The 24,934-nt window shown below is 35.6% G+C and overlaps 1 protein-coding gene across 8 annotated transcripts in view; it reads left to right on the top strand.

Moving 5' to 3' along the window:
* Positions 1-24,934, top strand: part of LOC104015164 (sorting nexin-29) — a 129,868-nt gene that overhangs the window by 43,779 nt on the left and 61,155 nt on the right. For all 8 annotated transcript variants that reach the window (XR_015698845.1, XM_087732335.1, XM_087732334.1 and 5 more), the window contains 5 exons: positions 6,527-6,609; positions 10,779-10,885; positions 20,048-20,164; positions 22,925-22,980; positions 23,950-24,031. Coding sequence is in view for 7 of the 8 variants with exons in the window: in XM_087732335.1 (XP_087588461.1) it covers positions 6,527-6,609; positions 10,779-10,885; positions 20,048-20,164; positions 22,925-22,980; positions 23,950-24,031 (445 nt within the window). In the remaining variant the exon portion in view is untranslated. The remainder of the gene's footprint in view (positions 1-6,526; positions 6,610-10,778; positions 10,886-20,047; positions 20,165-22,924; positions 22,981-23,949; positions 24,032-24,934) is intronic.

Raw genomic sequence — 24,934 nt, 5'->3', positions numbered from 1 at the left:
TTTCAAGTAGTGGAATCTCATTCTTCCATGTGAAGTACTTGAATAGCTCTCATAACATTTACGATATTTTTTCAAAATGAGCAGTCTCAGCATTCAACCTATTTCCCAGCCTTCCAATAGAATAGGCTAAATAGGATCTCTAGTATCATTTTGTAAGCTGTTTTTTTGTTGATTTTCGCCCCGCCTCCCCGTCAATGAGCCTTTCTCAGATTGCATGGACGTATCGTGGCAGTGGCTTCTTGGCAATGCTAGGCTTTTTAATTGAGATTCTTTTTTCTCTATGGAATACTATTACATCCCTTTGTGAGGCAAAGAAGTTTATTCAAGTTGACTGTGAGATTGGATAATCTCAGATTGCATATTCTTAGACTATATTCAGAAATGTTGGAGGAAAGCATTTTACAAGGGACGGGCTTTGTAGCAAGAAAAGCAGATAAAGAATATGATAACGTACTGTGTAGGAAAATGGGGGGTGAGAATTTTATATTTTATCTTACACTTTTATGTACCTTCTGTTTACTGTACATTCTGTAACCTAATCTCCCTCCTCTTATCTAGTGTCTGTATTATTTAAACCACATTGCTTTTGGATTTGGCATTTTATATTCATCTGCTTCACAACACTTCATTCAGAGACATAGCGCTTCAGTGATGGGTGAAATGATGTGTTGTGCATCTTGAAATGATTGCATCACCTACCTTAAGCAGCTTCTTAGAGGGAGGAAAAAATATCTCTTGTCCCTGCTTGTGAAAACTAATGTGAATAGTCCTGTATTCAATGATTTTTTTGTTTTCCCTGCTTAGTTAGTTGGTGACATGTCACAAGTTACGTTATTTCATGAGATTAACAACTTCCTTATATTTCTTATCCACAAAGCCATTTTTTGCTTTTTCAGATGTGATATCAATGCTAAGATAGAGCCCTTTCATAATTTAGATCTGAACACAGTCTATATTGTGAAGCTATCATGAGAATAGTTTTCAGTTTATCATGCATATGGTGTTTGTCTTTCATGACAAGCAGTTAAATTTATCATGTTTTTTCCTCGTTACAGGTTTTTTCAGAGATTGGTTTTATACTATAATCTCATTATATATTATATATAAATGGTTCACCTTCCACTTCTATGAGTAATAGTTCTCATTTTTCTTATTTCATTTAGGGTATGTATGATTACAATTAATTGTGATCTTGCACCTCCTAATAGTGGCATCATAGGATAATCCAGGTTGGAAGGTATCTCTGGAAGTCATCTAGCCCAATCTCTGTATATAGACTCTAAGTATTCTTGCAGTACACTATTTATTTCAATTCATTCTCAGGATTCATGCAATTTTTTTATTATTTGGAGATTTGGTACCTTTATAGGGTTTTCTAAAACACTAAATGTTTATCAAGACATAGACATCTGTTGGATTTTTTTTTTTTTTTTTTTGGTTTTGGGCGTAAGCTCCACAGAAAGCACTTGTTAGTAGCTGATGTTTGTGCCGGAAACTTAATTATAGTATGCTTCAGGCCACTATAGTTGAGATACATGAGAAACTACTCCTTTTCAAGTTCTTTTCTTACCATGCTCATTTTACAGAAGCCCTAGAGGAATTTTTGTATCTTTAGCAGCAAGCAGTTGTGTTGTGGGTTTTGTTTTGTTTTGTTTTCTGTTAAGGTATAGGAAAACAAGTCCTATAAGGCCTCTTCCTCTGCAACAAAAATTATAACATAAAGGTATATTGTTCTTTAATGTTTTAATAAAATTTTTGGAAGTCAGCTTTTATAAAGCACTTTCTTACTGTTATTCATTTGTATTAACAGCCAGATATCTTATTTTGACGAACGTAAGATGCATCTAATTTGACTTGCATAGTAGACCTTAACTGTGCTTGGTGTATGTATATATGCTTCAATAAGCATAACTATCTGTCGCAGAAACTTTGTGGACGTTACTGGAAAATAACCAACCTCCTTCAACTCCCCTTGTTCCCCCACAATGACGGTTTTTAAAAGGGATGTTGTAGCACAAGGAGGGTGGGGGAGATTTCACCTGCGAGGCCTTGGTCCTCCTCCAAGGATACAGCAGAAGTCCCAGCAGGGGGGCTGCTCCACTGCTGTGGTCCATATGAATAACATCTTTCTTCCATGCTGTCCTCCTTTTAATGTGAGAACATGCTGCTTGTTACCCTGCTGCATTCATCCTCTCGATATGAGAGTCCTTAGGGAACAGTTCCGACCTTTCCTGGCATGAATTAACTTGTTGGTGAGGATATGCATTTATCAGTAATATTGCGTGCTATCTTTTCATTCATTATATACATGAAAGTCAGATATGTGTTTCCTAAAATGTGAACTAGTTTTATGCTGCTAAAAAAAATTATCATTCTTACAGCAGTTTTGATTTTCTTTTAGTCAGGGTTTCCTTAAATGCTAATTTTTAAATAATAAAACTGAGAGAAAGTGTCATTATTTTTGCTTCAAAATTAGGCAGGGAACTAAAGGTATTTGACAACTTACATTTATTATGTAATTGATCATTCCTTGTCATTGCAGATAGTTTTCCAAAAAAGATACTAAAAAAGCCAGTTTGTTGCTAAGGTGTTCTGTGGCTGTGCACAATTAATGAATATTTAAAGAAAATTTCTTTTCAGTAAAACAATACTTTGTTTCTGCATTAGTATGATCAGTGTCACTAAATATTGCCATCGAAAAGTAAAGCCTTTACTGTTAATGTTTTATTTCATCGCTTTGGCGAAAAGGATACCTTACACTGGTATTGCCAGTCAAGTATTGCTGTATAAACAAGCCCTGACCATATGCATACTCTTGAAAGAAATTTACTGAATGATTTTCCTTTTTCTGACTTTGGTTTCAGTACAGGAATTTAGTAGGATCCTTAAGATTTTTCCTGTAATTTGTGAATGCATACAGTGGTTTCTGGTGAATTTTCAAGTATGTCTGACAATGGAAATACTTACAATTTTAGGGGTTTTATGAAGTGTTATTTTCCATTTTAGAAAATTGATAAAAGTTACTCATGTATCACCATTTAAGGTTTTGGTACTTACGTTCCTCTTCTCTTTGCTTACAGTTATTACTATGTACTGATTCATTACCATAATTAGTACTGTATTTTTCCTCTGGTTTTAAACAAAGACATTGTTAATGGGTGAGAGTGGATGCACATAATTTTGTAATATTCTGATTTATCTTCAGGAAAAGGACTAAAGCAAAAAAGCTAACTACAGAGTTTAGTTGAGTCTTAAGTAATTTCCCTGGATAAAAGTGCTATAGAATAAAATACACTCTGGTAAAAAAGGTTGATCCTCACTGCATTAGGTTATAAATAAAGTGTTTATTGGAACCTGGAAATATCTTTATCTGTTTTTCTTTGGAGAATAGTCATAGAACTATGGAGAAGCACCTACAGTGGCTTGAAAAAGCTCCAGATGGAATAAAATTTATCCTGCTGTTACAGATGTGTGGCATTTATAAGTTGCTGTATTTAAATGTGTTTGTATTTCTCTGGTCATACTTTTGGAGAGATTTTGGAGATAAATCTGCTCTATCAGAAACTAACTTTGTATTTGTCTTAAGGAAAAAAAAGTGGGGAAATGCATATGTTTTTTTCTTTGTCTTGAAGACATAAAGCTTCAAAGTTGTTCTGCTAATCTGCTTCTTATGTGTACCCAAGTAATAATAAATCATAAAGAGACCTGGGGAGGAGTTAAATTCTGGTTTCATAGGATGCTTTAAATCAATTTTTTTGGTGATTGGATTTCAAACCTTAGTATTTTTTTCAATGTAGCTCTTAATGTGCAGTTTTCTAGTTTTATATTCAACCAAAGAAAAATATGTCTTGTATCATCGTTCTGCATGAATAATCACCAGTGGTAGAAACCTTAATGAACGACACACACTAGACCTGTGCCATTTGAGCAAAAAGAGTAATTTGCAGGAATACTAGATTGTCATCCTCTGAGCTGATGCAGGGTAAAATGACATATTATCACTTGGTCTTTCAGCTGCTTATCAACATGGGAGAAGTGATCAGGAAAATTTGTTATAATTGCAGTTCTGGAGACGGCTATGCTTATAGCAGCTTAGTTCTCTGTCTTTGTTTTCCCATGTATTTCAGCCTGATTTGTTTTTTCTCTCTTTTTTTTTTCTTTGTCCCCTTCAACTAGTACTTACAGTCTTGTCACTTGTTCTTCAGCACAGAATGTGGAATTGTTCGGAGTGCTTCAAAAGATGCTGAAAGCATTGTGTTTATCACTAGTCTCATAACAGGCTAACGGTTTTGCTTCAAGTTAGATGGTAAAGTTTGGAAAAGTTGTAAAAGTAAAGCTGGGACCTTCATGTAGAAGTATTTAACATCCTTAAGAGTGGGTAGTACTGTTGGATCAGCCGGACAAGAATTTCTGCAAATCTGACCCTTAGCTCCTATACAGGAGTTTCTCCTCCTATAAAATACTTGCTATGAATATCTGATAGAATGCCTCTTGAAGTCATTAAAGACTTTTTAGTGAGTGCTTGCTAATTTATTTTTTTTTTTAAACATGCTGTGATGAAAAGAGCTATATAAATTCATGTATGTCAGGATGGGCCCTCTTTGGAATCTAGTTAAATAGTAGTAATGAGAATGAGATGTCAAAGAATGAGAAGTAATAAGATGATAAAGAGGCACATTAGAAATTTGTGACTGGGCCATAGTATCCTGCTTTGAATTTCAGTCTTGTATCAAAAACCTTAAGTGAATTGAAGTCTTTCTGAAGTTCATCTGTACTGTATCAATTTTAAGTCAATAGGCACAATAGTAAAAAATGGACTTTTTTTTTTATGCTGTCTCAGTACAGACAGAAGGCACTGAGTCTATTCTCAAATGTAGAAATGAGACGGTGTATGATTATTTCATGAGAATCCTTAAAACTCAATATATTGTAATGGTATATGGTTATTTCCATGCAGACATATTTACACTTCTGGTGAGAAATCTTTTTGTCTAGCTGTCATATAAATTTTTTTTTCATGAATGAATTATTTAGACTTGATCAAATATAGTAAATAGAATTAAACTGTGTTTCTGATTTTTTTTTTTTCCTTACTCAGAATATCAGCATCCATCTCTAGTGGAAAAACTGACTTATTCTTTGTAGTCTAGGAAACGAAAAATACCATAAAATGCATAAAATCATCAAGGACTTTGTTAAAAATTGATAGTTGGGTAATCAATAGTTTCTTCTAAATTGTTTAGCAACCTCCTGCTAATGGACTGAATAAAATTGAGGTTACATAGTTCAGAAAACTGCTTTGAAATCCATAGAAATATGAATATAGTACCAGCCTAGGGTTTTTATATATAAATATGGCATTGCTCACAACAACAGTTTATTTTTGTTTGTGTGTGTGTGTGTGTGTATAATATATATGTATTTTTTGTGTATGTATATATATAGAATGAGAAGGACCATCAAACATATTTGCATGTGTTTCTGAATACTTCTAATTCATAAATAAACTCCCATATATAAACAGATTACACTTTTTGTGTGTAATCTGTTTACAGCTTTCTGTAATCTGCTACATATCTAGGGTTTCATCATTCCTAGAGCTTGAGCCACTCCTCTGGCATGATTTTGAGTTGCCCGTGTTCTCTCTTCTCTCTAACCAGTTGTGGGTTTCTTGTGTGTGATGTTATGTGCTGCACCTGAGGCACCTATGTATTTCCGCCCTGATATTTTCTTAGAGAAGAGGGTATGAATTCACTCTCTTGCAACACATTTCAGTTATGTTTCTTCTGTATAAACATTTCTGTCATACTTAGTTAATTGAATCCTTTTTATTTCTGCCCAAATATAAACTGAGGTGCTTAATGTCGTTAGGCGGAACTATGATAGTACCTGGTTTGAAAACTTGTACTTTCCAAAGAAAAATGAGACAGGCACGGGCACTGAAATGCAACAGTTGAAGGGATTAACGTCACTTCTTCTCTTATGGTTTTTATTTAGGAATGGTACGTGGAAAACTTTTACCTTGAATATTGTTGCTGAAGTGCTGGTATTTCCTGTTAAAACGATAAAGTCTGTTTCTAAAGCTGAATTCTTATTTGCTTGACTTTAAATACTTGGAGAACTAGTAAAATGATTACCTAATTTTATACTGGCCATTCTGAATTTTCTTGTCTAGTATCCCATCCTTGTTTTTTTAATCGACTGTTGATTTAGATTGACTGTAACGTTTTTCTTCCATCAATGTAGCATAGCATAGAAAAATCTAAATTAAAAAATTAATGGAAAGTTTTTGATTGTGAGATAATCTGTTTCACTGATGTGTTTATTTGGCCCTGGAAAACTAGCTTTCCTGGTACGCTGCTGTTGATGTATTGTTTAATGTGTAAGTAATTTTTTTTTTCATCTTGATGACACAACTTAGATAAAGCTTATTATTACAGATAGTATGGTTTTTTCCATTGAAATGAACTTGCCTTTATTTTGAGAAAACAATAATATTTATTTGTTCTGTTCTTTTTATCAACAGAGAAAATGAGGTGCTAAAAGTGCAACTTAAGAAGTATGTAGGAGCTGTCCAGATGCTCAGAAGAGAAGGTCAAACAGTGGAAGGTAAGGATAAAATGAAGAGGGGGGGGGGGGGGGGGGGGAAATCCATGCACAGCATTTGTTTTTCTGTATGCTACCACTGAGACAGAGTTTATTGGAGGCATAGGTATAGTGACTCAATGATGGAAGTGACTCCTAGACTTGTATAAAAACTGACAATGAAAGAATAAGCAGTGAACAGCCATGTCTCTGGTTTACAAGAATCTGCTTTTTTTTTTTTTCTGATTGATTCTGGAATGGATCTCTGTAGATAACCAGCCACCCAATCCTGTGCAAACCCTGGTCCATAACCAACACTTCAGCCACACAAAACAATCCTGGTGCAGCTGGGGACATGGTTCACGCTTCCACATGCTACCCAATATGACATCAGCCTTCCCCCTGCTGGAAAATATCAGCATCTGAAAAGATGACAGTACTGTTGCTATGAGAACTGTCCCCGATGCATCTCTTACTGGGCTGTTGTGTGAACAGTTTTGTAATGCAGATTGATCTAAAACAAAAAGAATGTTATATGATGGCGTACTATCAAATTACTGTGGAGTAGAAACAATCAAGAAGTCTTTGCTTTCCTTTCTGAGTCTTCACCAAAACAAATGAAATCATTTACATGAAAGCGAGGTTAGCAAGAGATAATTATAAGCCCTATTCATCTCTTCCAACCATGGTAGAGTAATATCTCCCAATACTGAAAATAATGTATTTGATATCTTTTCCTTTTGAAAAAAATACCAAAGTAGATTTTTGTACTTATTTTACTTTTTATATTTTACTCATTTTCTTGTAAGTGAGTCTTACTTTTTTCAATAAGAAACTTTCCAGAAAAAGCTATCAGATGAAAATTTAATTTAAAAAATAATGGTGAATTAATGTGATATTGGAACATAGGAATAATTATTTTGAGGAGAGAAAATTTAATATCTCTAGATTATACTGTTGGTGTTGTTTTGGAAATCATTATTTGCAGACTGCTTGTAGTAGACTCTGTATTAAGACCAGACATTCCACTTTCTTTGCTAAGTTGCTCTAATGAGCAGATTTTATATCTGAAAGATAATGAGTTAAGTTATCAACATTGTTACCTGTTTTTCTTCAGTGGCCAGTGGTGATAAAGTGTCCATGACAGGATGAATTGGAGTTTTGATTCTAAATCATCTTCTGGTAGGACCTGTATTTCCACTGACGACAGAAGGTGTTTTGAGAGACGAGGTGGCTTTTCAGAAATTGGCACCATCTCTCTTTTTTAGTTGTCAATATTGTGGTCATATAAGTGGCTGTATGAATGAATGCTACATTAATTCTGTTCTTAAGGGCTAGTCACTATACTTATCTGTAGTTTAAAAACTTCATTCATCCTTAAAAGGATTTTTGTTAGTGAGAACACGTTTTTACTTCCGACTTTGCTGGAGTGTAGTGATTCATATTAAGCATTATTCATGAAAACCACTGGTTAAGCTTCTTGTAATAGCAGAAATTATCCTTCATTAGATACTGACAGTTTCCATGATGAGTGTAATTATAGGAAAAGAAAAAAAAAATATTCCTAGGCTAGCTATATTCTGCTATGTTAAAATTATGCAAATTAGTGAGTGATAAGAATAGAAACTGAATAGGATGGTCAGATTTTATAGATGAAAAAGGGGGATGGAACAGCACCAACATTTCTAAAAACGAATACATGTATGCTTTATGCTCAAAGGATATTTACTCAAATCACGGTAATTTTCTGTAATATTTATCATTAGTGACCAGAATAAATTTCAGCTACATGCACTATCTGTAGTAACTTTTTTTATATTCTAATTTCACACATTGTGTTTTCTATAAAACCAAATATTGGGGTTTTTTTAGCTGCCATTGGACATTTATGTGAAATTTTTAGTACTGGGGCCTCTGACTCAAAAAAGTACTTAAGCATGTAAATAATCCCTGAGAACTAATATGTTTAGATACACTTCAAAAAAGAAGAGTGAAACCAGATTTCTTTTACCAGATTTATAGAAACTATTGCACCCATGGTTTATATACATAACTTGCAGTATCTCATCGTAGGCATTCGTATTTTTCAGATGTGAGCCTTTATAAGTAAGAATATTTGCATTGTTAGAAAGAGCTATTGGTGTAACTCAAGGCAAGTTATTGAATTCCAACTGTGGTATAATGTAAAGTGACCGTAACAACTTGTCTTAAGTCATTTTGTTCTTAATTAGTTTACGTGCTTAAAAGGATTACAGAGTATATTTACAAGAGCTGTTTTATTACTGTGTTGTGAGATTGTGACAATTTTGTGAAGAAAATAGGATGAAGAAACTTCTGTTTTCCCTGTTTTTGTCATTTTAAGTTAAAATGCTTGTTGGTTTCTTATATACACACACATAGGTTAAGGTTCTTGACTTCTAACTAGCCTTACATGTAGACAGGGACAGAGAGTTCTGATCTGTTTAAACTCAGAAAACTCCCAGCTGTCCTCTTTTGCTGTAATGTTAGGAAATTGTCTTCATCAGGAGGCATAAACTGTTGCATACAACCAATTTCACTGCTGCCCTATGTTATCATAATGAGTAATTTCAAAGACGATTAATCTTCCAAACGGTATCAAAACAAAACTCTTAAATGTACTGTAGATTTTAGAACACTATGTGTTTAGACTTTCTGTGAAACTATTTTGAAAGAGTCAAAATAAATTGAGCTTCTGCTGTTATTTTTATGACTATAAATGGGAGAAGAATCTCAATGGTTGCTACAATAATCAGATCAGATGCTATTGAGTATGGCTTTTAAATAGTTTCCTAAAATAATAAATGAAACTCAGCATAATACTTTGCCTTGCAGTGACTTAAAATAACAGAAAAACACTCAGCAAATGTGATTATAAATAAGTTGCGCAAGAGTCAGAACTGTGTCAAGTTCAGAATATCATACCAGCTTTCAAAATGGGTTATCACTGCCATAGACTGAGCCGTTTGATATTGGTATTTAAATATTTAATAAATGAGCATCCTGATTTCTCAGCCATCAGCAGGAGCTGCGTGTGTACCGTTTTTCAAACCTGCTTAGATACAATAATATGTAGATGAACATGCTGATCTTAGAAGTTTCTGGCTGAAGAACTTCAAGTAAGATTTACAAGAAATAGCTCTTAAAATAGCTTTCAAAATTCACTTAAAATAATAATAAACTTCTGAATGTATATATATTCTTCCTCAAAGCAAAAATCAGTTCCCAGGCTCAACAGTATTTAGTCAGATGAATTATGGTGTCTTCTATCTGCCTTACAGTGGTTGTATATATAGTTTAGATTTTGAAAAATGGTGAAAGCCTTTGTTAAGCCTCTCTTTTATTAGAGCTTGTTTACTTTATATATGTGCTAACTTGTTGTTTTAGAAATTCATGATCTGTGAGGAAAAGTCGAATTGGACTTTGTGTAACTTGGAGAAGAGGAGACTTACTTAGAATAGGCCTTAAATTGATCATCAAATACATAAATGATAGCTAGGAAGAAGAACAGAATAAACTGTAGTGTTCATTCACTGCAGATAAGAAATAATGGGCTTAAATGGCAGGTGAAGGAAGTTTGATTAGCTATCAAGAAAACCTTTCTGAGAAGAATATTTAAATTTAAATAGATTGTGCAGGGAAGCATGAAATCTCCATTATTGGAGGTTCCTAGAAATAAATTAGACAACTGTCACGAATAAAACAACTACAGCTGATTCTGCTTTATGCAAAACCATGAAATACTAGATGAAGTATGGAATGTCCATTCTCGGCCCTATTTTCCGTAATTTCTATGATATCTAAGTAGTCTGTGCAAGTAATATGAAATGATATTTTGGAAGAAAAGTAGAAAAAAGACTTAGAAGCATAGGCTTAGTTTTCGAAGGCTTTGGGTAGGAATAGCAGTTACTACCTACACAGCTGTAGCTGTAGTCACAGAACAGCCAAATGCTTTTAGTTTGCTTTTTTTTTTCTGTTGAGAGTACCTGTCTAAATAGTGCTCACAAGAAAGCTCCCTGCAGCATTTGTGTTTTAGTACTTGTAATACTGTTTAATATTACATCCTATTTTGATACTTCTAATAACTGTTTCTTTTAGAGCTATTACTTGTAAACAGGTTGTCTTAGATGTTTATGTAACTTAACATTTTAATTTGAGGTATCTCTTTGTTTTAGTTCTGCCAAACATTTGGAGCACTGATGGTGAATTTACTATTCCAGAGCAAAAGCAAGTAGAAAACAATGAGGAACTAGCCAGCTCTTACGAAAGAAAATTGATTGAGGTAAAGTTTCTACTGCACAAATTTTATGGAATCATAATTGTAACATAACCTTTGAAGCTGTAAATAGTTTCTTTGTTTAGTTGTTATTTTTTGCCCCATTAGTGTAAAAGAAAAGTCTGATTTTTGCTTTAAAAAGAAAAAAATGAAAGATTTAGTATTTAAGCTTCTGTGGTTAAAATATAAATTTGTTCATTCAACTTCAAAGCATATTTAAAGCAATGCAGATAATTACAAATACTTTTCCTAACACGGGTACACATTTATACTTCGATATTAAAATGAAGGTTAAGTTCCTAAAGGTTGTAACTGATGGTGGTGAAGTTGAAAGCATCAGAGACAATAGGTTTCAGGTATTGTCTAAGTTACAGTACATAATTACAGGCATTGCTATTTTGTCAGCTGAGCTTTAAAATGAGGACATACTGAAAGCTGTATCTTTTTCTGTGCTTTCATACTGTTTTCTGATTGCCAAACTGTGTTTCATTTTTGATTTGCTTTATCATGTAGCTTATTGAATACTGCAGGATGATGGAAGCTACTAGTTCTGTTGATATGACCACGTTAGAAAAAGTTCTTAATGCAAGGTTCACTTTTAAGACTAACGTAAAATTCATTAAAGAAAAAAAAGGAAAGATGAGGGTTTCATCTTAAATTTAAATACAGATGATTTTCCAGACAAAAGTAATGAAATTTAATATCTAATACCCATATCTCCTATTAAATATTAAAAGAACATTTTTATAAAAAGTAAACCAGTAAAACATCTCTATGTCTTTCTCTTGCCCAAAATACTCTGAAATTGGATGATCATATTAACTGATTAACATGACGATGACTAAAAATGCAGGTCGTGCGTCAAAGAGATTAATACAGTTCTTCTAAAACATTCATACTTGGTTATCCTTTTCTCATAGGACCATGTGAAACTAATTCTCTCCCTAATGCATACCTTTGGTTGGGTTCTTCTGACTCCTTTCCTCTGTTCTGTACCTATCAAAAGAATATCTTAATTAAGAACACAGGTAAAATATCTTTCAGCTTTAAAAGCATCCTCCTTAGTTCTACTAAGTTTGTTCTGCATGTTCAGGAATTTGTTGCTAACACTTCTGAGTTCGTGGAAGAAAGCGTTAGCAGTAGCACTGATGACACAGCAGTGGATGTAACCCCTGGAAAACCTTGTGGCAAATCACATCCAGAAGAGGAAGTCCGCATCTGAGTCTCACTTACTAGCCTGTAACAATATCTTCACATACTCAGAATAGGATGTAACCCCTGTAACAATCCAGATGTGTTTACCGAAAGTCATTACTCCTTTTTCTTTCCACAAATGAAAGATGCGAAGTCTTAATTTCAAAGGTTAGCCTGCATTGTGTTCCAGATTGAGGGCTAGGATAGAAACCACTCTTGAATGCTGTTCTGGCAGTTCCATTCAGCTAGAATTGGGTCTGAAAAATGTACAGACTTAAGCAGTTTTAGTAACCGTTGTTTTGTGCCTGGTAGACTATTTCAACTGGAGACAAAGATTCCCTTGAATTTCTTGGTAGCTGATCAGGATATTGAAGTCTCCCCACAGAGAACAGTAATTTCTATGTCCATGGTGCAAACTGGTTTGAGAACCTGGTTTGGCTTAAAAAATATTTTTGAGGTATTTTCATTCAGATCAATTTCCTCATCTGATTGACAGTCCTGCACTTAGTGTAGGTGAAGAGCAGCAGTATTCTGTGATCACTGCTGAAGATTTCCTTATTGTAAAACCTTGGACATCTAAAGGATGGCAACAACTGCTGCATATGTTACCTAACTACATTAATCTATCATGATTTAAAGGAAAAAAGGAAGCTTAATGGCTTAGGAACAGAGAGTTACTAGCAAGGGCATAAGCGACAGCAAATTAATATCTGTGGAATAGTGAAACCACAGATGAACGTGACTTTAAGCAACCCTCTCCCAGGAGGGAGTACTGGGGCCCAAAAGGTGTGGCTGATGGTGTGGGAAGTCTTTTTGTTGTTGCAGTCCAATCATGCCATATGGGGGATAACGAGAAAACTGTGATGAATGAGAAAAGAAACATTTCTATTATGCTTTTGGAGTTCTACAGTCATTAATAAATACTGGATCCGTACACTGTCAAGTCAGCTGAGCTCACCAATTGGTTTGGATACGTATGGAGCTACATAGATGCAATTGTGGTTAAAATATAAAACTTGTGCCAGTCTGTGTTTTTGTTGGATCTGTGAAAGTTAAGGGAGGACAGTTAATACCGGGTCTAGTGTAAAGCCTGCTGGGTGAAAATGAGTCTGTCAAGATTTTTTTTAAAAAAATCTAAATCATCAAAGTGATTTACACAAGATAATGTTCTGTGGCATGTGAAATTACTTTTTTTAAGTCCATGTTTTTAGTATCCAATAATAATATTTAGTACCAAGTCTTTTCTTGGAGGCGGGCTATGGAATGTTTATGGAAAGCGGTCTCCTGATAGTAACTGTGTCTCTGTACTTCATTGCTTATGCCAGATTATCCTTATGAATGCTGGTTGTACATTCAAAGTATTTTCTGTTAGCTCATGAAGATAAGCCTAGTAAAGGGGTAATGAGTTGTAATTCAGAATAGCTATCTCAGCACAGTAGATCAGGTGAAACCTTCTTCCAGGTGTGAAATGAGAAGTTAAAAGGATCTGGGGAAAGATAATAATGGTGGTGTTTAGAGATTTGATTAGATCTTTGTTGTTTAGATCATTCGTCTTGGGCTTTGGCTTTTGCTATGAGGATACATGGAAGGATGCAGCAGCTAGAGACATGCTAATTTTTATCCTTCTTATTAAACTCATTATCCTGTCTATCTGATTTTGCTTGTGCTGGTTACTTTCATTTTCCCTGGCCAGGCACAGGTCTTGCCAGAGCAGTGTTTTTCCTGCTCAATGTGTTAGTGCTCTTTTGTATGCCAGGATTAATCTCAGTAAACACTGGTAGTACGGTACACAATTGACAAAGACTACAAAATATTGCAAGCATTAATATGTGGATCACCTAATGTGCACAGTTCCCAATGTATTTTGAGTTGAAAGCTACAGCTTATTTTCTCCTTGCTGCTTTTGATGAATTGTGACTTGTGCTTACCTTATGTACCTATAGTAAACAAACAAAACCCCAAACAAATAAAAACCCACACCACAAAACAAAATAAATAAAAAACCCCAAAACCCAACCCTATTCTTAAATGGATCTTTCAGTCTGCCTTGAACCAAATAACTTGCTTGCAGATGGAAATGTCAAGAATAGAAAATGGAAGTTTTGAAAAAGAAAGTAATGACTTAGCATTTTCTGGCTATGTGAATAGATTGGTCTGAACTGTCTGCCATCTTGAGTTTTACTGTTTTTCACTTGTAGAAAAACAAAATTCTTGATCTTTAGTAGGATACCTGCTCTTTTTTGAAGACCTTTGGCTTTATTTCTGTTGGGGAAAAATGTAGAAGAATGTTGATTTTTGAAAAAGGGCATCTTCTGATGGGAAAAATACACCCTTGCTTCCATGAGAGCAAAAGGAAACAACTTCTAGTTCTGTCTAGAGTTTCTTGGGACATGCATTGTTTTGCATTTTCTGACAATTGGGGAAAAAATATGCCTGTATCTTATAGAAAGTCATTAATTCAGATGTGGTTTGTGCAAAAACTTTTATGAATTTTAGCTGCAACTCATATTAAAGAAATCTGAGTTCCACTAAAACACCCTTTTGAAAAACCTTATTGATTTTTCTTGTTGAGCATGTCCTTCTAAGACAGATTGTATTATTCATATGCTTAGTGAAACATTCCTAGCAGGTTTTAAGTTAACAGCTTAGTCCTTTGCTATGGAACATTAAGTGGTGTTTACCTTTGTTATCTTTCTGGAGACTGCTCTTAAATGTGGCTGTGCTGGACAGTATAGCTGCATTGCTGTCAGGCAGCAGGGGTAGACTTAGATTTTCTTTTGACAACAGGTCTTTAGAGTTCTGTTTGTGTGGAGTCTAAATATTTCATGTTAGTCTCACTTCCCCTTCATGATAAGGATTTGGGCTCTTGTAAGCATGATTTCTCATATGACCAGGACAAATGTGAATGATCATCTGCCCAAGGGAAACTTAGCTCATTTGTACTTTAATTTTCTGCTTTAAACATATTGTCATGGAGAAGAACAACTGTGAAGATGATTGAAGTCCCAGTAGGGAAAATTATTGCTTAAGCTTCAGTGTGGAATGGATAAAGGAAGATGTAATGACATAAAATGTAACTGAACGGCTATCATTATAAGGAGACCTCTTTATTGTTTTTAGCAGACCTTGATGCAGGAAAAATTAGAGGAACCTAAGTGAATATTGCTGTTCAGAAGTATATCTCATTGCTCCTCTTGGTTTGCTGTGATGGTAATACATTGTTCTTTGACAAGACAAAGTACTGAAATAATTACTAATAAAAGTGATTTTCACAGGTAACGTACCTGCCACTTTGTCCTTTTGATAATACATAACAGGTGATTTGCTGTTTTGTTTGCTGTTAAATTTTCTTTTTATTGTTTAACTTCGCTAGGGACACTTATAAATTTTTGTATTACTTCCAGTGTTTTGAGAGAGCTGTTGAATTTACATATTAATTGAGTCTGCAAGTAAAAAGTTATTTCAGGGACATCCAAATTAAAGGGAGAGAAAATAGTCAGATATTGCATCAGATAGTTTGGATAGGCCTGCAAGGCCCCCTGCAAGGGGAAACTGTACCAGCAACATGCAGTGGACACTGTAAAAAGAAATGACAAGTACTCGCAGTGGGTGACTCTCTGTTGAAGGATACTGAGGCACCCATCTGCAGACCTGACAGGGAGTCACGAGAGGTATGCTGCCTTCTGTGGCCTTCTATGATAAAGTGACCTGCTTGGTTGACATGGGGCAAGCAGTCGACGTTGCCTTCTTGGACTTTTCCAAGGCTTTCGATATGGTTCCCCACAGCCTCCTCCCGGAGAAACTGATGCGTTATGGCCTGGACGAGTGGTCTGGGCAGTGGCTGAGGAATTGGCTGGTGGGCCGCACCCAAAGGGTGGTGGTAAATGGCTCTTTCTCAAACTGGCAACCTGTCACAAGTGGGGTTCCCTAGGGATCGATATTGGGCCCAACGCTATTCAGTATCTTCATAAGTCATCTGGATAACAGGATCAAGTGTAGCCTGATGAAGTTTGCAGATGACACCAAACTGAGTGGGGAAGTAGACACTCTGGAAGGGAGAGCCACCTTGCAGGAAGATCTGGATAAGCTGGAAGAGTGGCCTAACAAGAACCTTATGAAGTTTAACAAGGACAAGTGTAAGGTCTTGCACCTGGGAAAACATAATCCAGGAGTGCAGCTCAGACTGGGATCCACCTGGCTGGAGAGCAGCTCTGTGGAGAGGGACCTGGGGGTCCTGGTGGACGGGAAGCTCAACGTGAGTGACCAGTGTGCTGCTGCGGCCAAGAAGGCCAATAGGATGCTGGGTTGCATCAAAAAGGGCATCACCAGCAGAGATAAAGAAGCCATTATCCCACTCCACTCGGCGCTTGTCAGGCCACACCTGGAATACTGTGTACAGTTCTGGTCCCCGCTGTACAGAAAAGCTGTGGACAGGCTGGAGGGGGTCCAGAGAAGGGCCACCAAGATGATCAAGGGTCTGGGAAGCCTGCTGTATGAGGATAGGCTGAGAGAGCTGGGTTTGTTCAGCCTGGAGAAAAGGAGGTTTAGAGGTGATCTCATCACCATGTCCCAGTACTTAAAGGGGAGCTACAAAGAAGATGGAGACTCCCTTTTTACAAGGAGTCCCATGGTGAGGACAAGGGGTAATGAGTACAAGTTACTCCGAGGGAGATTCCGATTGGACACAAGAGGTAAATTTTTCACCATGAGAACAGTCCATCATTGGAATAATCTCCCCAGGGAAGTGATTGACTCCACTATGCTGAGCATGTTTAAGACTGAGCTGGACATGGTGCTGGGCCATCTCGTCTAGATTGTGCTAGAAAGGTTGGACCAGATGATCCTTGAGGTCCCTTCCAACCTGGTGTTCTATGATTCTATGATTTTCTTCTCCTGATAGAGACAGGCACTGAAAAATCAAACATGATTTCTAATATGTAAACTACTGACTTTTGCATCCATTCCTAAATTTGTATATTGCTTTTGATAACCAATCAACCCACTATCAATCAGCACTATGGTTTTCCTCTGTGCATTTGCAACTAGTAGCATTCTGCATCTTTTTCTATGTGAAATAAAAGGAAGTTCTGCCTCCCAGGCCAGGCTCTCGGTAATTAACAATGACCTGCTAATATTAACCTGAATCAGAGAGGGGCTTATGATGTTCTTAAATATTACACCACTCACTTTGAATTGGAATGAGTGGTTAACCTAGTATGGAAAATAACTTATCCAGAGTTAATGACATTATGGTATTACTTTATCTAGTAAAGTTGGCAATTTTGTTTGGTGCATAAATGTTTGTAATTTATGAAGCAAAACTGCTTGCTAAGTGGCACCTACTATGTTAGTTGTAATGCAGAAGTTCATATGGATTTAGATATCTTTTGTTTTCGCAACATGAGCTTACTAATTACTAACAAGTGTTTGAAGTCAAAGAACCTTTTTTATCAAGGATGATGTTGAATCAGCAATTGAGATATGAATACATAGTGTCATTAATTGATAACAGGGAAGGCCTACTGTTCTGATTTTTATCAGGAGGAGCCAGAAAAGGGTCTAATTAGGAGGCTGGGAAGTTAGTTTTTCTAATGGGACTAAGTGCAACAGAAGTGCTTGACAAGAACAAAAACAAAAGCAGTAAATTAAAGATGCTTCAGTACAGTACAAATAATAATAAAAAAATTTGATTGTTGAAACTATATTAATACTACATTAAACCCTCGCACTTCAGAAAGTGAGGAGCGAAACTAAATGGTAACTCAGACATGTTGCAAGCTTTTTGTATTGTGATGAGTAAGATAAAGCATCAATATTAATCTAAAACTGCTTGCATAATGAGGCAAACAAATAAAAATGTTTGCCTGTTTGGGTTTAAATAATCACTCTGTGAAATCTTTAGCTTTTGTACTTCCTGACAGTTCCATTACACGGCAAGTTTGTTGTTAGTTCAATTACTGTTCCTGGTTTTTAGCTTGTAATTTGCTGAACATTTCAGAATAGTTTGTAAATTCAGAATTAATGAGAAATATCAGTCTAGACAAATCGTAACTGGGCTTAGCTTAGCTCTTTTTGCATATATGCCACACTGATGAATTACTGGATTTGAAGGACTCCCTCTAATATAAAAATAAATCAGAAAAGAATACTTGAAGTTCAACTCAAGTATAATTATTTTTATTTTTTATTTTTAATCAATGCTATCAGCTCCTGGCTTGTCAAATTGAAGCTGTTTTTTCTGTTTCCTTTGATTAAGTAAAGGATACAGGTTGTCTGGAACAAAGCACTAAATTAAAAGCAAGCACTAAATTAAAAGCAAGCACTAAATTAAACAAATAGAATTCAACTGCTTTATCTTGGTGAACTGCCCTGGGGAAGAGGGAGGAGGCAGAGTGGTAATTCAAGAAAAGGAAAGCATGAAATTCATAGGTAGTAGTGAACTGCCTCTAGAAGGGAAACTATGAAGTCTTAAGAGATTTGGCAATAGTCCAAGTCCCTGTGCTATCGGTTTGATATTCATCTTACTCAGCTGTGCTTTCATAATGTTACCCCATTGCCTCTACTATTCTCCTAGCTTTGGATGGCTATATGAGGAGGCATTTCCAGAGTTGCTGTAACCTGAAAAACATGTTTACCAGTGTTGTTGTGGTAGCCTGCTAGGCCCGCTGGAGGGGCCAACCAGTCACTGCTGCTGTTTTCATCTCACTACTCCTGTTAAAATTGTAGCTTTTCTTGCTCTGCCCTGGGACTGCTCGTCTGGTGCTTCACCTCTGATAGCGGCCCTCATCAGTATTCCTTTCCTTTAATACAGGAGTCATATAGGGAGGTTCACTTGGAAACTTCTAACAGTGGGGTTTTCTGAAGAGTCTTTCTTTTCCCTTGAAAATAATTCTACAAACCCTTTTTGGCTCAAATTTCTTTGCTTGAAGGCTACAAGTGGCATTATCAGTTCAAGACAGCTCCCTTGCCAGGTTTATTATATACTGATGGGTCATCCATCATAACCGAGACTTCTTTCTTCTAGTTTCCCCATCCCATTCTCTTGATGATAACACATTACTGCTACTGTTTAGACCTTTGCTATTTGGGAACCCTTGTCCTTTTGGAGTTCTTCCCCCTTAAGCTGTAGGTTTATACTTCTGTGTAAGAAAAATTCAAGAGCTCACTATCATCTTTAACCTTGATTTTAGTCTTATTGTTTCTTGCTTCTCTTGGCAGGGAATCAACTTAAACATAGTTTGCTCTGTAAATCGGTATACTTTTCATCCTTGTCATTCATCTAGCCCTGTTCACTTTCATAAACATCCTGCATCAATTGGTGCGTTCTTGACACTAGACTCAAAAATGGAGAGCACAGACATAGCTAGACTTCGTGTCCAAAGAGGCCATGCTTGAGGCCACGCTGTTTACCTATGCACAACAACATGTGCCAGAGCGTAACTGTGGTGTTTATGCTCCTTTGACCCCTCACGGATGTGCCTGGGATGAGTGGACTTCTAGCTCCAATCCTATTAAAACTCAAAGTAAGAGCGCAGAATATATTACTTATGAATTATTGACAAAGTTTAATGCAGTTTGTGCATTTTGCATTATTCCCAGTTCAAAATATTGTGATTAGTTTGCAAATGTTAAGTGCTGTGTTCATCAAAGAATTAAACTGAGAACAAAAGTTAATAGGTGTTTTATTAGAATCAGTTGCCATAGGATCGCCTCTGATAGGAATAAAATTGGACATAGCGTTGTATTTTGTCCTATTGAATTCAATATCAAAACCTACATTTCAAGGCATGAATCAAAATTATTATAACAGTGTTTGTTCTTAATGGTCAGTTCAAACTAACGCATTAGCAATGAGATACACTACTTGGAGAGTATGATAAAAAATATAAATAAAAGTTGATATACGTGTTAGAAATTACATAGTGTGGGTTTTTTCAGTTTAGAACACAATTATCTCTTGGCTTTGTTTTTCAGGTAGCTGAAATGCATGGGGAACTGATTGAATTCAATGAGAGGCTGCATCGTGCTCTGATGGCTAAAGAAGCTCTTGTGTCCCAGATGAGACAAGAATTAATTGATTTGAGAGGACCAGTAAGTGTTCGTTTATTACAATGTAGAATACCACTCTGGAATAAGCTCAAAACCATTACTCGTGATGAAATAAAATATATATTAGCTTATATGAAATAACAGCTAATAACACATCTGTCAAGAACACCCTACTTAGTATTTTTTATAGTGTTTGATTCTCTTCAGCAGAATTGAACGTAAAATAGATATATTCAGACAATAAAATGGTTTTCTACTGACTATAGCTTCACTTTGGCTTTTTGTGTTAAAAGAAAAGATGGGGTTGAAATTTGAAAATGAACAGGGAGGAAACAGGAGGAGTCAAAAATGTTCCTAATAATCGTCCATCTTCTGAGGGAGGCATATTTTAATAGTTTTTGTTCATATGATTATGTGGTATTGCTCCTTACTTTTTTGTTTGCATTGGAAGCAGTCATGCCTGTTTTATCATAACATTTATGTAAAGTGGCTGATGACAGCTCTGTGTGCATCAGTGAAGCAGGATGTCACCTATAATTTTTAGCCTTTTAGATGGAAAGAATCACACTAGTGTGTTAGGAGATGACAAATGATAAATCACGTGTATTATAGCTGTACTTTCTTACTTGGAGATTTTGCGCTGTATGTCCCTGTTCAGAGATTTTGTTTTTAACCATGTATCTCCATATCCTAACCCAGTATTTAGATATTGATACTATATTTTAATGTATCAGATACTGAGAGAAGACTAATTCCTAAAACTTTTTAAGAAGTGGAAGTGGTACTATATTTTTAAGGGGTAGCTAAATGCTAGTTGTTATTAGTTGCTGTTGTCCAAAATGAAACTGTGAATTGAACACAGTCCTAAAGACTTTTGCATTATCCTAAGAAGTGGATACATTTTAATTCTATATTAGTAAACAAAACTCTGCTGATCTGTTACTTAGAACTTTCAAAGTTGCTAAAGTTCTGTAACTGCCAGAAATTGTGGGATATGAATATTTGATCCCCCTTTGATTTGTTTGAAAATACCAGCCAGGTTCTTGACATTTTATTATTAAAATAGTATATAATTTACAGTTTGTTATAAATACAGCTTCCATGATTTTTCACTGTCTTCTCCTTTCCTTTTGGTGCTGATAACCAATTTTAATGGCTGCAATTTATAAATGAATTGTTCACAATGATCTTTCCAAATTTCTAGTTACTTGGTTTCAGAACTTCTGCAACAGAGAAAATATTAAAACAGAAAATATATGCTTTCAAGGGTATGAGGAGGTACATTGATGTAATGTCTCCATCACTGTGTTTTGCATTACAATGAACAGTAACCAACCTGTTTCAACATAGATGTGCAAGCAGTGGAACTCATTGATGTTATCCTTTTTCTTATTTTCAAAGTCCACACTCTGTTTTTGAGGTTTTTATGCAAAACTTTTTTTGAAGTTAATTAAAATAATTGTATGTATCTGGTGGTAGGATTTGCCACTTCAGATATAGGCAAAGAGAGGGTGCAGGTTGTAGGCAAGGTAGAAGAACGCCTGGTCTCTAGCACAAGAGCCCTGGAAAGCCAGGCTGTGTGCTGCCTCTGGAGGGTGGACTGGACAGTGAAGAGACAACAGCTGGTGGTGGTAATTGAGAGACAGGTCATACTGGCCCTTCGCACCTCATTCCTCCAAAAAAGGGCAGCAGAGGTGCTCAGGACTCCGTACATATGCCCTGTATATATGCCTCAGAGCTGTCTTGGCTCTGCACAATTCTTTTACTCTTTTCCTTTCTGTGGCAGGAATGACTTAGTTTTTGCTGAGCCATATCCCTTTAATCTTGGGAAGGCAAAATTCAGTTTTGTCTTGTGTATTGGGAGGTCTTAAGCTGTCAAAACATCTGGGAAGTAGATTTTCTTTAGTCCCCTTTGAAATTTTATATTGCTTTGCAATAAATATATATATATATATATATTGCTTTACAATAAGCAACAATATATATTTAAGTTTTAGGCAGCAAATATTCTGAAAAACAGTAATATGCATGCAACATATGTTATAGAGATATGCTGAACCAATATTTAACTAATGTAGAAGCTGTCTATGGAAGTTCACAACTTTCAGCTGTTTTTCTTCATCAAAACACATTAACTATTCTGGGTCATGCTTTACATTTTACAGTATTTAAAGGTAAGAAGATACCCTTTTATGTTTAACTAGCTTTAAAGTAAGGTTTAAAGCTATTGCTGTTTCAGTTCTAAACGCTTTTACAATCTTGTTTTCTCACAACTGCTACTTCTTTTGATTCTGCAGGTGTTAGTCCATCATTGCCATCTTTATGAACTTTTGTAGCTATATAATGTTTTGTAAGAACACAGCTGAAATAGATCATCTGTCTTCCTCTTAATGGAATGTTGGTTGTAAAAGAAAATGATCGCTAGGTTTTATATGCTTCATCTCTTCCATGATTTGTTTATATACACAATGTACTTTGTTTTAGCATAATTTCTTTATCAAGGCCTAATAATGATGCTTTTTTCTGGGTTTTCTATACCTTTCAAAATTACATGCTTTTACAGACCTCAATTTGTTTCTTTACAAAACTATAGCAAAATTTAACATGAAGAACTCGCAAAGGTGATATGTTCATAATCCTGTTGCACAATTGTTTATTTTTCTTTTATTGTTTCTCAGTAATAGTTTTTATTGGCATTTAAAAAATGGAATGTTGAATTGTAATTTCCTTATAATATTATGCTTTCTTAATAAAAAGCGTAATTACCAGTGTGTGAGAATTATTTCTGTTTTGTGAATATAGGTCCCTGGAGATTTGAGTCAAACATCTGAAGATCAGAGTTTGTCAGATTTTGAAATGTAAGTTTCATAATACACCTATTTTTCTCTTCATACTGTCTTTATGGGAAAGAAGAATAAGCAGATTCAATAATTTGCTTTTCCTATATTATTTCCAATAACCGAATTCTCAGTTGTGGTGTTCCATTGTTAAAAAGTATGGAGAGCTGCCCAGTCCATGCCCTAATGTAGTTTTTAATAATGTTGAATGCAAGGAGTTTAGATTTATGAAGATTCTCTTGGAGTGCTCTTTCGGTGTACTAGGTCTTGGTATTCTAGCAAAGCACCAAAAAGCTACTGTTTTCTGTTGCTTTGGGTTTGATAGATGCTAGATGCTATTCATCATGTGATGGACTTTCTCATTTTTACCGAATAACTTCTAATCCGTGTATACAAACAGTACTACAGAAAAACCCCACAAACAACTGAGTTGGTCATCCCAGATCATTCTAGAGTGTTGTGATTTGGAGTTTTGCCTTTACTAGTCAGATTAATGAGTCTAGCTTTTTGTGGATGAGGGAGTGAAAATGTAGCTGATGTCTTTGAATGATAGAAAGTTGTAGATGAATTACAAAGAGTGGATGGAAATGGCTTCTCCATAATTGTGCAGTGCTCTTCTGTTATTTAATGAACTCAGTTTTTTGCTGACTTTTGTGGACCAAAATGTTGAGTTTGTTGAAATGAATAGTTTTTATGTGTATAACCAAATGTTGTCAAATGCACCCTGTAAAAAAAAACAAAACCCAAAAAACCCACAAAGAGAATTGTTTCAGTGCCCTTTTTCAGTTATGTTAATTTTAGGGAACACCTTTAGATACAGAAGGTATAAAAGGTCCAGGCAGAACTGCAATTTTTCTGGTACTCCATTTGAAATGTTAAGTTGCTTTGTTGATCACCTGGATCATTATCTACATCACTGGAGGTAGTTGCTTTGCAATTCTTATACATAAATATGATTCCATATTTTAAGTTTTTCATTGTCCTCCTCAGATCAAATCGTGCTCTTATTAACGTTTGGATTCCCTCAGTCTTTCTGCGTGGAAAAGCTGCTAATGCATTCCATGTTTATCAGGTAAGTGATACATCTTCACACAGATTCTGGGTAAAAGTTTCTGACTGAAATGGCACGTTGTAATAATTTAAAGATCTCGGTATAATTTCATTAGAGATCAGTTAATGAACAGCAGCTGTAACGTCACATATATTCATCCATAGGATTGTGTTGATTATCCAAGTAGCATATTTTGAGGGTTGGCTTTTAATAGTTTAATACTTTAAAAGCATGCTAATAAGATGACTGCATTGGCCAGGGAGTACAACAATTCAATATTAATCAGTAATGTCTTCTTCAGTACGCATGTACATATTCTATTTCAGTTTTGAGGGTATCAATGACCAGAAATGTTGCTTGACAGACAGACAGATGTGGCTTACTGTAGTAGCACACTCAAAAACATTTTGAATGGTGCAACAAGCCATCACTATGTGTCATTGGATGTGTTCATAGTGTGTCTGCTTCAGCTGGGTCTGAATTTAGGGGTTTGTGCTCTAGCCTGCCTTGTAGTTGAAGCATTGAAATCCTATACTGTTCCTTGATTCCTGGATTCTTGGTTTCAGAACAATTATACCCTCCATGGATAGAATGGGCTTTAATATGCTGTCCCAGGCTGTTTGTATTTCTTTATTTATGGATTATTAGCAGCTGCAAAATTTTCCCACTTTGGTTTCAGCCACATGTACTTAGCTCTGAACAAGATTTGTGAAGCTTTTTAACATTCCTCTCACTCTGAATGATGATTTTTTGTAGAATTTTGAATCATTTATGAAGTGTTGGCGGATAGTTGAAAAATACAGGAAAACCCCCACCTTTTGGCCAGTAAAAGACAATGAAAAATAAGACTTTAGCTAATAGAAAGAAAAGCTAACAATACTGAACAGTTAGTAATTTGTTCAAAAGCATTGAATAATCAACCAA

This window comes from Nipponia nippon, unplaced genomic scaffold (genome assembly GCF_047370975.1).
Source record: "Nipponia nippon isolate SJK-2023a ecotype South Korea unplaced genomic scaffold, ASM4737097v1 scaffold_5, whole genome shotgun sequence".
Taxonomy (NCBI): Eukaryota; Metazoa; Chordata; class Aves; order Pelecaniformes; family Threskiornithidae; genus Nipponia; species Nipponia nippon.
This window is presented reverse-complemented; position numbering and strand designations above follow the sequence as displayed.